Source organism: Bos indicus x Bos taurus, chromosome 1 (genome assembly GCF_003369695.1).
Source record: "Bos indicus x Bos taurus breed Angus x Brahman F1 hybrid chromosome 1, Bos_hybrid_MaternalHap_v2.0, whole genome shotgun sequence".
NCBI lineage: Eukaryota > Metazoa > Chordata > Mammalia > Artiodactyla > Bovidae > Bos > Bos indicus x Bos taurus.
Genome location: NC_040076.1, coordinates 73,674,380 through 73,689,929, shown reverse-complemented (window position 1 = coordinate 73,689,929; position 15,550 = coordinate 73,674,380). Strand labels below are relative to the sequence as shown.

The 15,550-nt window shown below is 40.4% G+C and overlaps 1 protein-coding gene across 3 annotated transcripts in view; it reads right to left on the bottom strand.

The window, feature by feature from the left end:
- The window catches only part of ATP13A4 (ATPase 13A4), a 126,525-nt gene that overhangs the window by 71,205 nt on the left and 39,770 nt on the right, over nucleotides 1–15,550 (bottom strand). For all 3 annotated transcript variants that reach the window (XM_027538243.1, XM_027538242.1, XM_027538239.1), the window contains exon 2: nucleotides 10,393–10,566. In XM_027538243.1, the coding sequence (XP_027394044.1) occupies nucleotides 10,393–10,566 (174 nt within the window). The remainder of the gene's footprint in view (nucleotides 1–10,392; nucleotides 10,567–15,550) is intronic.

Genomic DNA, 15,550 nt, shown 5'->3' with positions numbered 1-15,550 from the left:
CAGAGTTCATGTATGGGAACATTCCTAATTTCTCTGATCTTTCCTCTAAATCATCAGGCTACTTGAGATTCTTACCACATACTACCTCACTGCATCATCCTTTGTCCCCTCACCTTATCACTTTTCTCAGATTGTAGGTAGAGATCATGTCTGATGGATGTCTGTGCTCCAGCCTGACTTAGCACAGATTCTGAGAGAGACAACTGGAGAGAGAGAGAGGAGGGAGATGATCAGGGAAGGCAAAGCAAAGGAAGTAGGGAGAACAGAAGAAGGGAGAGGAAGAGAAGAAAGGAGAGGAAAGAGAAGGAAAGAAGAGAAAAGGAGAGGAAATTTTAAAAAGAGAGGAGGGGAGGAAGGAAAAATCTTAGTAGAAATTTGAAAGTTAATGAGTTAATATTAAAAACCAGTAAAGTTGGCTATACTTCATTTTTTAACTACTAAATCAAATCATATCTGCATGGAGTTACCTTCACAGCCTAAGAATAACTGAAGGTGGCTACATTTCCAGTACTAAGCCACTGAACTGGGGCATGTTCTAGGTACTGTGGAATATGCCACCAGTTCCCTAGAACACAGCTTGACACAGCTCAGCATCATACAGCTTTGCCTTTGACCACATGAAAGAGTCAAGTGCTCTGTTATGAGAAAAACTTTGTGTTTCCAATAACAGTAATACAACAGTTAATATTTATTGACCACTTATTATGTTTTCAGTTCAGTTCAGTTGCTCAGTCGTGTCCAACTCTTTGCAACCCCATGAATTGCAGCACGCCAGGCTACCCTGTCCATCATCAACCCCCAGAGTTCGCTCAAATTCATGTCCATTGAGTCAGTGATGCCATCCAGCCATCTCATCCTCTGTTGTCCCCTTCTCCTCCTGCCCCCAGTCCCTCCCAGCATCAGTCTTTTCCAATGAGTCAACTCTTCGCATGAGGTGGCCAAAATACTGGAGTTTCAGCTTTAGCATCATTCCTTCCAAAGAACACCCAGGACTGATCTGCTTTAGGATGGACTGGTTGGATCTCCTTGCAGTCCAAGGGACTCTCGAGAGTCTTCTCCAACACCACAGTTCAAAAGCATCAATTCTTCGGCACTCAGCTTTCTTCACAGTCCAACTCTCACATCCATACATGAGTACTGGAAAAACCACAGCCTTGACTAGACAGACCTTTGCTGGCAAGGTAATGTCTCTGCTTTTGAATATGCTATCTAGGTTGGTCATAACTTTCCTTCCAAGGAGTAAGAGTCTTTTAATTTCATGGCTGCATTTAGGCACATATAATGCCACATGTGTATACTTTCATTTAAAGCTCAAAAACCCTAGGAGGTAGTTACTGTTCATTACCCATTCTACAGGGAGGAAACTAAGTCACAGTTGGTAACCATTAGAGCAGGGATTTGACACCCTCATCCCCCCGACCTTCTAGATCCTGTCTTACCCTTTGCTGTAGTCTATATTTTGTTTAAAAATACAGTTTGATTGAACTGCCATTTTATACCCAGCCTGAGCTAAGATTGCCAAAGGACAAAGTATCGGACAAAGTATCAAACAAAGTATCAATGAAAAACTTGGTAAGAAAGTGTATAATTTTTAGCTAAATAGGAATACAAATTACAAAAATGGCATCAGGATCAGAGACCTCAGACCACCAAGTGAGGACAATTAGGAAGATAAGGTCCTCTTGGTGCTCTTAAATGAAGCAAAATGATATTAACTACTAATTTTCAAATGATTACTTGGTAGTTTATAAACAATTGTTGTGCCAGTTGTCCTGTTTTAGGTTCATAAATCTCCAAAGCCGATATTAAAATCTCCATTTTGCACATGAGAAAATTCTCCATCAACAAGGCTAAAAACTGTCCAAGCCAATCTGGTATGGGGAGCAAGAGGGAGCAGAGACCTGACACCAGGTCTTCTCATGCTAAATCTTGTCTCTTTCCTCTTTGTTTCAACAAGTCATCCAACAGTGTTTGTGGTTCATGTATAAAAGTCACCTTGATTTCTAGACTGTGTATCAAATAGCATCCAGTTGCTCAGAATCTCTGATCTCCTAGCAACAGAGAATCTGACACCCAAAATCAGGCTGTCACCCTCTCGTTCAGTGTGACAGCAAACCGACCTCTAGACTGTAATCCCTAAAAGGGAAAAGGCAAATTGGAACACTGGAACTCCCAAACTCTCACGGGCCAGTATTAATCCAATGTACTGACTGCATATCTTAGTCTAGGCAAGTATTAAAGCCCGAAATTCTTCTTATTACAGTCTAAAGTATCACTAAATTGAAGGTGCTTGGATACAGTTGTCTCTAAGTTCATCCCCTTCCTGTCATCCTCTTTACTCCTGGAGCCTTTTAACTCAAATTCTCTATAATGCAAAGTAGAACTCTATATGCTAAATAAAGATGCCACAGTGACTTTTCCCTTGTTTACTACTCTGTTAAAGACTGTAAAATCATGCATATTTTTAATAACTATAAATGAAAAGTAACCTTCAAAAATTGTATACTTTTTAAAAATGATAATTGAAAAAAAAGAAATACACCCAACTTTTTAAGGAGAAAATAAGACAAAGAAAGGGAAGGAAAGTGTGTCACTGTGGAGTGGTCACCCTGAGCGAGCTCATAACTTCTCTCCATTTTCAACTTGGTATTGTCCAGTATGGAAAGGGCATGGGCTCTTTCATGAGATCAAATCTCAGTTCCAAACCAAATTGAAAAAATCATCGCCACTCTCTGAACTTAATTTTCATTCTCCAGGAAGTGGGGGTGATAATACACATTTCATGGATGTTTTCAGAATTAAAGGCATAATGTATGTGACCCAGGCTGAGTCTGGCCTACAGCTGACGTGGCAAATGCAGGATGGGTGCAGTGCTGTACCTCATTTCCATAATATGCTGTTCCTGAGATTTTCTATAACTAGGAACTTATTTTCCCTTAAAAAAAAATTTAGAATCTCTAACAGTCTATTTCTCCTTTCTGGAAAAGAAGTATATTTACCTAGAAATGACTATTTCCTCTTCAATCTGTTTCCCAGCTCTCTCAAGTGCTTACTGAGCTATAAAATCCTTAAATACACTGGAAGACTTACCACTTTAAATAATTGCTTTGTAATACATATAATCCAAATTGTTTGCCTGGCAAATCTAGGTGTTTTAATGCTCGAGCATCATCTTTACCTCCTCTTCACCAAGAGAATGAATCAGACCAGTCTAGTCCTTGAACTCTAAAAGAATAAGATTTTAAAATAACTTGAGTGGATTTCAAAGAAGGAATGTACACAGAAGACTTAGGTTTGACCTGGACAGAAAGGGAAGCAAACCTGGACAATTCTTATCTTCTGTGGACTTGCACTTGCTGAACCTTGGAAATACCAGACTAACTTTTATAGTGAATGAAGTGAGTGACCTTGCTTATCTCTTTCCAACCTTTTGCTGTAAGCACCTCATCTCTTGGAATTTAAGTAACAGTGTAATGGTCACTTCAAGTTCAGGCTTATCCTCTTGTGTAGAAGTTCACTTCACAAAATGCAGTACCTCTAAGATGGCCTTAAAAAAAAATGTTACCCATTGCAAAATTCCAAAGAGGTAGTAGGAAATCAGTATTTTTCATTTGGGGTTGTATATATTACCTTGGATCTGAGTGAGGTAACAGCAAGATTCCCGTGTGCTCCGTGGTCTCCTCAGTGGCCCTAAGGAGACCTAGGACCATTGTCCTGACATGGCAGTAAGTCCTCTGTACTGAACCTCCTGTCTTGGTAGGAGGCAGGCTGTCTTTTGTTACCAGCTACTGTCCTCTAGGATCTTTCTCCCTATCTTCTCTATTTTGCCCCAGTGGCCTTCAAGGTTTCACTTTCTGTTTTGTTTGGTTTGCTAGCTTCTATTCTAATGATTTTGGTTCTCTTTTTTCTTTTTCTGGTAAGTAAGTACTCTTGGAATATGGGAAGTTCACTCTCTAAGGGCAGTCTCCTGGAATTTCTGCTGGTCTTGCATATAAGAACTATGGACCTGAGTTCTGCAAGTATTTGTCTTGCTGGACTACAATTACTTGGGATGATTTATAATAAAATTGGCCAACATGGGGCTTCTTTGAAATTCCTAAATTAGTTTCCCTATGCAGGGCTTCCTGGTGACACAGATGGTAAAGAATCCATCTGCAATGCAGGATACCTGGGTTAGATCACTGCGTAGGGAAGATCCCCTGGAGAAGGAAATGGTTACCCCCTCCAGTATTCTTGCCTGGAGAATTCCATTGACAGAGGAGCCTTGTGGATTACAGTCCATGGGGTCTCAAAAGAGTCCGACATGACTCAGCGACTAACACTTTCATTTTCACCCATGCAGTCAATTAGAAAAATGGAAGGCAAAAATGGAAGCATATCTCAACAGGCATTTTTGAGGACTCGGGAAACATAATAATTAATCCATTTCCTTCAGAGAAACTGCTCACAATTCTGTAGAAGGATTTCAGAACTGCAAATTCCTCTGAGGCTTCTGAGAGCTCTCTTTGTCTCTGACTCTCTCACTCTCACTCTGCTCCTCTCTGTTCCTCTGAAGATTCACCACAATGTTTTCCTTGCTCTCCATATCTCTCTGAACTTTCTTTTTATAGCACTGTTGATTGATTATTACAACAATAATTGTAAGGACCTAATGAAAATGTCTATGACTATTGCGGTCATTTTGAATTAACGGCCCTAATTCTGACCCCAAGGGAACAAAAGTCCTCAGAGGAGTTGTGCATTTCTCCCCCTGTTTCTTTGAGATATAAATGTTCTACCTCATCTTCTTAGGGAACTCCTGTCTAGACCATCTCCAAATCATAAGACTGAAAAAAATGGAAAAGAGGTCTTTTAACTCAAACTGCTAAAAGGACTCTCTCTGGCCCAAACAGTCTCCTTAAAATTGCTTGTCAAGGGCAAATGCAAATCTTATAAGTCTTCCCCACACATAATAAAAGACTTCAGCCATCTGAGCAAGCAGATATAATTTGTTCCAACTGTTATTTATAAACTAGTGAGTTTTTTTTTTATTATTGTACCTGCTTCATGACTAAAGTTTTAAAATTCAAGCTATGAGATCTCTAAACTCTCTAAAATCACATACCTTCTGCATGATCACCTCTCTTTCTCCTCTGTGGGACATGGCTTTCTGGGAATAAGTCTCCCCAGTGCCAAGGGGGTTAATACTAATGTCAAATAACCAAGTGGTTGATCATCAATGCTTTCTAAAGATACATCTCTATCAGAAGGGAGAAATTTGGAGAACTGTGAATGGAAAACCAAAATGGAGTCAGTATTGCTAAGAGAGCACTCTTAAATGGAGCCAGGAGACTATTAAGGAAGTGTGACGTATGTACCTTTAACCCTGGATGAAATCTGACTTTTTGGTCTGATGAAGTCATCCACAACACCTGCCACAAATTCAAAATACTTATCAGACCTTCACCCTAAGATAACTTACATCAGTTTATTCATTTATCAGACCTCTACCCAGAAACAACTGTGATTTCTTAAGAACAGACATGTTCTGACTTGTATCAGAGTCAATCACAATTGTCCCCAGGCAACAGTGATGACTTTTTATTCTTATTACCCCTCAATCTCTCTTTCCCAGAACACTTTTTCAGGGTACCCCAATATGTCTCCAGAATTGCAATTCTTGAGACTTTAAATAGGCTGTATCCATGTTTATATGCAAAACAAAAAAACAAACAAAAAAACCCACAGAAATCCTTAACAACTCACCATAAATTTTGTTTTCACTGCTTATAGCTCTGGAACCATGAGCCTTTCTTTTAACTTCTCTATGTCTCCATTTGTAAAATAGGGAAAAAATAATCTCTACCAGTAAGGATCAAATAAGACAACATATATGCAAATACTTTGCAAATCATAAGTCACAATATAAATAGTCCTATCTTATAAAAGATAGTAGCCTCAAGACTATTTGCCTTAACAAAAAATCATCTCAGAGAGGCCAGCTTATGAAATTTCAGGCATTTCTGGCTAGATTCTTAACCAAAAAGTAGTTTAAAGTAAGGGGATGCTAAGTCACTTCAGTCGTGTCCGACTCTGTGCGACCCCATAGACGGAAGCCCACCAGGCTCCCCCGTCCCTGGGATTCTCCAGGCAAGAACACTGGAGTGGGTTGCCATTTCCTTCTCCAATGATGAAAGTGAAAAGTGAAAGTGAAGTCCCTCAGTCGTGTCCGTCTCTTAGCGACCCTATGGACTGCAGCCTACCAGGCTCCTCCATCCATGGGATTTTCTAGGCAAAGTACTGGAGTGGGGTGCCATTGCCTTAGAAAGTAGGAGGATGGGGAAACAGAATTCAGAGAAAGGAATGTGTACCTAAAAGTAGCGTAATACTCTCTCCTCTTACTTTCTCAATCATGGTATTTCACTTTACTGTCGTGATAGTTTTGGTAGAATCTGCAAAACCATTTATTGCAGATTCAATTCATTTATTTAATTTAATTAAATAATTATTGAGCACCTGCTGTGGCCACGAGCTAGGTGCTACACACAATGAAAAGCCATGGCCACTGTCTCCAAAAAACTTCTAGTCTAATAGGAGAAAAAGCTATAAAAAGAACTATAACATAGTCGGGGAGCTCTGGGCTTAGGGATTAGGAACTCAGGTTCAACTTCTTTATCCATGTGACCCCTTTACCTGGACCATTCCCCATGTGCTCCTCCCCATCAGCCACCATTACCTTTTAATGTTTATCATCCTCTGATGCTCGGAAAAGTCTTTCCTGGTTTTTTTGACTTGGTCAATTCCTTACCTACAATCCTATGATAACCATGAAACCTTCCTAAGTATTGTGTTGGCCAGTAAGTTCATTCAAGTTTTTCCATAAGATGTAACAGAAAAACTCAAACGAACTTTTTGGCCAACCCAATAAAACTTGTAACTGTTGGATTTTTGCATTTATTTGTATAGTGATCTGATGAATTCTGTAAAGAACCTTGATTTTACTGTAATACTTCCTGCTCCTTGCCCTGCCCATGAGCTAGCACTATGGTTGACATACAACCTGTGCTCATCAAATTTATAAAAGGAGGAGGAAAGGAAAGAGACAAAAAGGAAGGGAGAGGGAAATCGTGACTGACATTTACCAGGTTGCAAAGTTATTGTCCTCTCTGTATCCTCATCTCTAAGATAAAAATGATAATGCCATTTTCCAGGGCTGTTGTGAGAATTAGGTGGATGCATGTTGATGTATGGCAAAACCAATACAATATTGTAAAGTAAAAAAAAATAATAATAATAATAATAAAGAAAAAAAAAAGAAAAGCTTCCCAAAGGAGGTAGTACTTATGAACCTTGTATAAGAGAATATGTATAAAATATTTGCCTAACATAAAAAAAAAATAGCATAATCAAGGAGATGTTGCTTTGTAAAATGTAAAGAGAATTGCACTGTAATAGAAGGTAGACTGCAGAAAGCATTATAGCAATGAGACTTGAAAATATAGAGCTAAAAAAGAATGAAGGAAAGGTGATTAATTTCTTCCAGACTTAGGACAGAGAATGGATCAACAAAGATTGAATAGACAAGGTGATTTATGGCCCAGGAATGAGTAGGTTTAATAAGTAGAGATACAACTCCTACTCTCTGTATTTACTGTAAAGAGAATGTCGGGATGAGTGCATGCAAGTGTAAATGAGTTGAGTCCTCTCCAGAATGTCACTCAGTAAGAAGAGGGAGTGCTATCTGTTTTGTTCATAGCTGTATTCCCAGTGTCTATAACAATGCCTGGTAGACGATTGGTACTTGCTCAACAAATAATGAATGAACAAATAAGTGAAAGAATGCATGGAGGAAATAGGGAATATCAGAAGAAATGCAAGAGTAAAATCATGGACAAATTATCTGGTTACCTTAGAAAATGTTGCTGAAGTGGGGAGCCTGGGTTTGGAGAGAGGAGGCTGGAGAGGAAGAGGGAGGGGAGGAAATAAGGGATCCAGGAAATATCATCACACATGCTGGTGGCTGATGAGCATCTGGGGGTCTGGTGGACCGCAGGTGTCATTTGCATGGCTGATTTGTGGGATTTTGAAGTTTTCAAATTAAAGCCCCTACCTTTGACATCTTTAGGTGAAACTGAAGGGAAAATGTTCCCCATGAAAACATGGAAGTGATATGCCTAGAGTCAGGCCTAATAGTCAATCATCACAAAGTTTTCTGCACATTGTCTTTGGCAACATGTGACATACAATAACAATGAAGGGAAAAAACTTATTTGTGATTATAATAAAGATAAAAACTACGGAAATCATCAGGATCATCTGAATTCAAAACACCAATGAATGTAAATCGTGTTATTTGCATAGAAATGTGGCATCGATACAAATATTGGTTAAAATTCAGGAGTAGATGGATAATGAATAAAATGCCACTTTTAAAATTATAAAATAGAAATGTAATTACTCTTATCATTTGGAAAAAATGTCACTCTTTGAGGCATTTAATAAAAGGAGGGGAACAGAAAATAAACTAGGTGCTAAAGACTTCCAGCCAGTATATCACGTTTACTATGTTTTTTTTTCAGTTAAAAAAAATGACTACCTAATCAGTATCTAGGATACTGTGTGAGATCTTACCAGTGTGAGATTGATGATAAATACCAAGTACTGATTTTTTAATAACACAAAAAAACAGATATACAACACATTTTCAGGTAGGAGTCATCCAGGCTTCCTTACTGGGAAATCTTTACTGTTCAGCTATTATAATATAATTCAAATAGTATCTTTCTTAAAGTGTCATTTTAATGCAAATAACCCAACAGCAGACTTTTAAACTTCTGGCTCCCAAAGCTTATTTTTATCTAAGACTCACATAGTAGAAGTGTTTGAAATAATTGAGTTCTTCTCTAATTACATAAAGACTAATTTAGCACCTCATTTATTTGGAGAGCCTCCGGCATAAGCGAATCCATTTAAAATGACTCACAAGAGCAGGTAATTAAAAATTAAGGTTGAAATCAAGATGAAAAAGGCAAGATTGAAGGTGGTTTCAACGGCTCTGATTAGTTGAAGAGGATAGTGAAATGAGAGAAAACCTTTCAAAGAGTTAGGGGTGGAGTGATGGAATACAGTTTCCTGAGGCACCAATGCCTTTTTGGACTTTCCACCGTATGTTCAGTTGCAAAGCCAACATGCAACTAAGAGACGGGACCTGATTGAGTGTAGAGAGTGTTGGGGATTCCTAGCTAAAAGGGTACTTTCCTCCTGTATTCTGTCCTACAAGGAAATGCTTATGGCTAGTAAGGGAAGGTGGAGAAGGCAATGGCACCCCACTCCAATACTCTTGCCTGGAAAATCCCATGGACGGAGAAGCCTGGCAGGCTATATAGTCCATGGGGTCACGAAGAGTCAGACACGACTGAGAGACTTCACTTTCACTTTTCACTTTCATGCATTGGAGAAGGAAATGGCAACCCACTCCAGTGTTCTTGCCTGGAGAATCCCAGGGACGGGGGAGCCTGGTGGGCTGCCGTCTATGGGGTCGCACAGAGTCGGACACGACTGAAGCGACTTAGCAGCAGCAGCAGCAGTAAGGGAAGGACATAGCACCCACATGAGCAAGGCCATTATATGTAGATGCATCTAGGCTACAGCAAGTCCTTTTGTTCAGTAAGCCTGTAAAGTTGCTGGATAAAAAACACATACACAAACAAATTGGTTCACAGTGCTTTTCAGGTCTACTAAATCCTTCTATATCTCTGTATAATCATTCTATTAATTTTTTAGTGTTTGATATTGAAACTCTAACTAAAAATTTAAATTTATCTACTTTTTAAAAATTGTAATATATAGTGGAAATATATTCTGTATATTTTGTACTATAACTTTATTCTATATTTTCCAATTCTCCTGTAAATGTGTTATCATATTTTCATAATTTAAAAAGTAAACAAGAAAGAGGAAAAAAATACACAGACACACAAAACAATCTTTGATAATGACCAAAGATCATTTACAATTTGTAAATGAGAGTGATCAAACCATTTACATTTTGTAAATGGCTTTTACAAATGTAATCTCACTTCATCCTCACACCAACCCAAGAGAGAACACGTGCTTTCACTAGTTCCATTTTACAAAGAGAGAGACTGAGGTCCCAAAAGGTTAAGTAACAAGCCTAAGGTGTCACTCCCTACACTAACATTCACTACAATTGTAATTTTAAAAGGAATGCCCTATGAATTAGGTCTTCTTAATGAAATCACATCATTTGTGGTAAATAACTGTAAGGCTAAGATGGATCCGGAGGCTGGACCTCTAGCCACCGCCTGCCTTGTGCTCATCTCCCCACAGCCATCCCATATCAAGATGTTCAGGAGAAAGGGCTGCCAGGTAGAGAATCAGGGACACACTCACCGTTGTCCTCAGCAACACGACATCTGCCTCTTGCAAGGAGCATGGGATGCAATTTGCCCACACGTGCCAAGCGGGTTTCCAGTAAAACACCAAGGGAAGGATCCCAAAGGAGAAGATGGATCCAGCAAGGCAGAGGGTTTCCCGGCAACTCTGAGTCCGGTAGCCAAATATCTCCTGGGGCAAAACCAAAATGAATCCAAATATTAGTTAAGCACAATAAACAACAAATGAACAAGTTGGAATTTTGCTGACGAAACTGGTGGAGGGATATGCAGAGTGTGAAGAAACTGAAGAGGTTGAGGGGAGAACAGAAGAACGGAGTGAGAGCTTGAGAAAGTGGAGAAAGATCCCTGACAAAATTCTTCATAAGCTGTGATTTCAGACTTCCAAGAAGTTGTATTCCAACTGGGGAAATTCGATTTTTACAATTTCAGCATCTGGCTACCCTGAGCCAAACACTATACTACATGATACATCACCTTCTTTAAGTCTCCCAAGCATCTTCTGAATAGGATAATATGACCCTCACTTCATAAATGATGAGGCTGAGCTCAGAAAGGCTGAATGTAATGATTTGTCCAAGGTCACAGAGCTGGCAAGTTCTGCTGTCAAGATTCAAACCCAGATTCATCAGCCTTCAAGTCTTGAACTTGATCCACAACCTTCACAGATGTGACCATGAGCCATGTGTGAGACAGCAGCAGTGAATGATTTCCCTAGCTGAGACCAGCAGCTTTGTAGGAAGAGCAGGGATGGAACGGGGGAAGCTGGAACCAGGCCTTGAGTTCAAAGTCAGGATTTGGTGAAACTGTTTGACAATGCACAACTAAATCTCAGCTTGCCTTTGGGGATTTGGGGTAAAGACAATTAGGCCTTTCCACCCTTCTGTCTTGTTTAGTAGCGAAAAGAATTTTATATTAAGGGGGGAAAAACCATAAAGACTATTTGATTTATTTCAACTCCTGCTTATTGAGCAGCTGCTATGTGCCATGAGGGGAATAGAAGATCATGGAGAATGCAAAGATTAACAAGGTAAGAGTCTGATCTCTAATAAATTTATAATCTGGACAAACTTTTTCCTTCCAAGCAAAGCCTGGGACAGAACAGAAAACCACCCCTGAAGTTTATGGTCTCTATGCCACAGTGATAGCCCACACAGCCATAGGTATATCACATATTAAGTATAATAACTAAGGTTGAGAGGAAGGAGCATGTCTGATTTAAAAGCATGTTCTCTGGATCAAGATACTTTAGATTCAAAGCCTAGTCTTTGGTTTACTGGGTGTGAGGTTGAACAAGTAAGTTAACCTTTTAATTTCTTGCCCTGTCATCCATAAAATGAGGGTGGTGATGGCACCCACTTCCCAGGGTTGCTGTGAAGTTTAAATGAGTTACTATGTAAAAGTGCTAACATGAGTAATTACTGCTGCTGCTGCTACATTACCATTTCCTGGAATATAGACCCAAAATTCGATTGGAAATTTGACATAGCATACAGGCATTTAGATCTAAGAATTCTTAGTATCAACTGTTCTACTTTTGTTAGAATTGCCTGGTAGGAAAAAGGGGGATCTGGAACGTGCAACTTTAAATCCTCCAACTTTCCTGTCTCAACTTGATAAAGATGTATTAACAGGAAAGTTCCTGTGATCCTTGGCTGAAAGCTGCTTGCAGGTGTAATTACTGGGTTCCTTTCTCTTATTAGCAGTGCACACAGGTGCTGATAGCTTCCTTAGGTAGTGTTCACATCTGGAATGCCTTTGATAAAATGTTCACCTCACTGCAGAAATACAAGCTCTTGACTGACTTTGCAAAGTATAATGTCTATCCTGACATAAATACTCTTCTGTTTCACACTCCAGTTGTCGCTCCCCAGATGCCAAATCTGAAATGTTTCTGTACCCTCACCACACTGGAAGCAATGCTTCGTTGGCTTCATACCAAGCAGCATACCAATTCTAAATTCCAGACCTGTCCTGAGTCCATCCCACCATCTTTTTCTGTGTGCTTTTATTACATTCCTACACTGTGGAACAGGTCAACTCTACCCACCCTTCCCACCCAGCCATTTTTTCACCTTTTTAAAAATATTACTTTTAAATGCTTCCTTATCTTGCCATTCAACTAAGCCCCTAGTTAATTATGCTGAAGCTATGCCAGTTCTGTCCCTAATACAAGCACGAGTCTCCCTATCACTGTGTGTTCTTTTACAGGCTATTCAGTGAAAGCTTTCTGTAGTTTCCCAAATGTCTTCAGTTCATTATCAAAGTAATGCAAGAATGATGACCTTCAAGTTCCAGCAAAGAAAACTAGAGTTTAAAATGAGTATAGTAATAGTTTTTATTAGCAACTAATGATTTGGAAACAATGACGGTAGCTAACATTGATGCAGCACTGAAAAACCTTTCACCATGCGCTTTACACACACTTTGATCTCATTGAAAAAGATCTAAATAAAATTTCCAAAGCACAATGTTCATAAGTAACTCAGAACTGAGCTTCAAGTCCGGACCTAGGCAGCACAGTGAAGGTAAATGTGAGCTCACCATTTCTACTCTAAGGCCTTTCTTCATTTTGCTTTTAAGTTCAATTTAAGAAAAAAAATTTAAGAGTACAGCAAATTGCAGGCATTGCAGGGACTATTCATAGATACTGGGTTTAAAATGGTAAAAATATGTACAGTGTGGTTTCTTATCAACCCATAGCAATTTCCTTCCTGCATTACAGAGTGTGTTCCATGTCTCTGAAAATGCTTGAGGGAACGGTTCCTACTACCCTGCACTCCACCCACACTTTGCCCCACAATAAAAGAGTCCATCAGACCAAAAAAAAAAAAAAAAAAAATGTTGGGCAAGTGTCCCCAAAATAGTACCCTCTTGGCAGTCTATTTGCATTACACAATAGCAAGCTGTCCCTTTCTTCATCCCCCTCCAACCCACAGATTCTTCTCCTCCCCCTGTCTCAGGGCATCTACATCCTTTTACTCCTAAGGACCAAAAGTCAGACTTCTAGGTGTATAGGCCTTCTCCCTTCTCCCCTGTACTCAAGAAGTCAAACTATGTTCCCTGAAAGTGAAAAGTGTGAGTTGCTCAGTAGTGGCTGACTCTTTACAACTCTATGAACTGTAGCCCACCAGGCTCCTTTGCCCGTGGAATTCTCCAGGCAAGAAGACTAGAGTGGGATGCCATTCCCTTCTCCAGGAGATCTTCCTGACCCAGGGATCAAACTGAGTCTCCTGCATTGCAGGCAGATTCTTTACTGTCTGAGCCACCAAGGAAGCCCCAAGCAATGATCTAAATCACCTTGGCCAACAGAACTCCTTAAGAGTCTACAGATCTTCTCAGAAATACACATACATAAATTTCTCCATAGAGATTCAGGGGGTTCCCAGCGTCTAGAAAAGACCCTGCCCCAGAGGGCTAAGTCCAAATCAAGGCTGATCTTAAAGAATTTACACTCTGTATGTGAACTTGGGACCTGATACTAGGCAAGCACTTAGTGAAAGAAGTGTGAGGACAGGATCTCACGGAAATGCAGGGGAGGGTGAGAGGGTGGCCACCAAAGCAGAGCACTGGCTGACTCCAAGAAGCTCCGTGAGGTGATCTGATCACCTGGGGGCCACTGAGTCCTGAGAATGGCTGTCAGCCTTCTAAACCCAGAGACTGACAGGAGAACAGTTCCCAGAGAAGTCTCCAGTTAAACAGATCCCAGAGACAGCGGTGTCATGAGAGAGAGAGAGATGTATGTACCTGTCACACGGACCAGATAAATACATGTGTGGGTGTGAAGAGTTTGCTGTCTTTCCAATGGCACCATCTCCACAATTGTGATTATCCTGCCGGTGGAGCCATATGCAAGCATAGCGCTTAAACTGGGCTCTGGAATCTTCTCTCACCCTAACATGCTTTCGTTAAATATATTTGATCAATTACAGTCAGATCCTGTTGGCCTGGGAGCCATTTATTCTCCTTAAGACAATTTTGCTTTCCTCTTCTAGCTTCATTAAATATTGGAAAGTTAATGTGATTCATTTTTTAAAAGCACTTCCCTAAAGATAATCTCTTTTCCCTTATTTTCAAATGTTTCGCGTGAAGAGAATGTTTTGCTACATTTCCAAGCAGTACAATAAGTTGTGCTAAAACAACACGGTTTAACTCCCTGCTGATCTTAACCACACATTCTATTCAAATTTCTGCCTGGGTTGTTTCCTGTTTGCCATTCTTTAGTGCTAAAGAATGATTTCCTAAGTGTCCCCTAAGTTAATTTAACTTCTCCATTTAGGTGAGAAATTCTCAACCTGAATGACCTAATCTTAAACTGGAGGCTTAAAAAAAATGGCCTGCAGAAAGGTTTCTTGTTGCCCAGGTAAGAATTTCTTAAAACTTTAAATTGGTGCCCCAGTTATTTTCACATAGAAGTTCTACTTTTTCTTTAAAATTAAATGAGAAGTTGTGACCATCCTGTACTCATATTCTTGCACTGGAAGAATCAACTGGGGACTAAAAAGATAACACAAATGAATTTATTTACAAAACAGAAACAGACTCACAGACACAGAGAACAAACTCACGTTTATCAAAGGGGAAAGGTGCGGGAGGAACGATAAATGAGGCGGCCGGGAGGAGCAACCCCACACCTGAGGCCAGGGGCGGCGGCCGGGAGGACCAACCCCACACCTGAGGCCAGGGGCGGCGGCCGGGAGGACCAACCCCACATCCAAGGAGCCGTGGCTGCGCGGGCGCCAGAGGGCCTAGAGGAGCTATCCCACGTTGAAGGTCAGGAAGCGAGGCGGTGAGGAGATACCCCTCGTCCAAGGTAAGGAGCAGTGGCTGTGCTTTGCTGGAGTAGCCGTGAAGAGATACCCCACACCCAAGGTAGGAGAAACCCAAGTAAGATGGTAGGTGTTGCAAGAGGGCATCAGAGGGCAGACACACTGAAACCATACTCACAGAAAACTAGTCAATCTAATCACACTAGGACCACAGCCTTGTCTAACTCAATGAAACTAAGCCATGCCCGTGGGGCGGGTCACGGTGGAGAGATCTGACAGAATGTGGTCCACTGGAGAAGGGAAAGGCAAACCACTTCAGTATTCTTGCCTTGAGAACCCCATGAACGTATGAAAAGGCAAAATGATAGGATACTGAAAGAGGAGCTC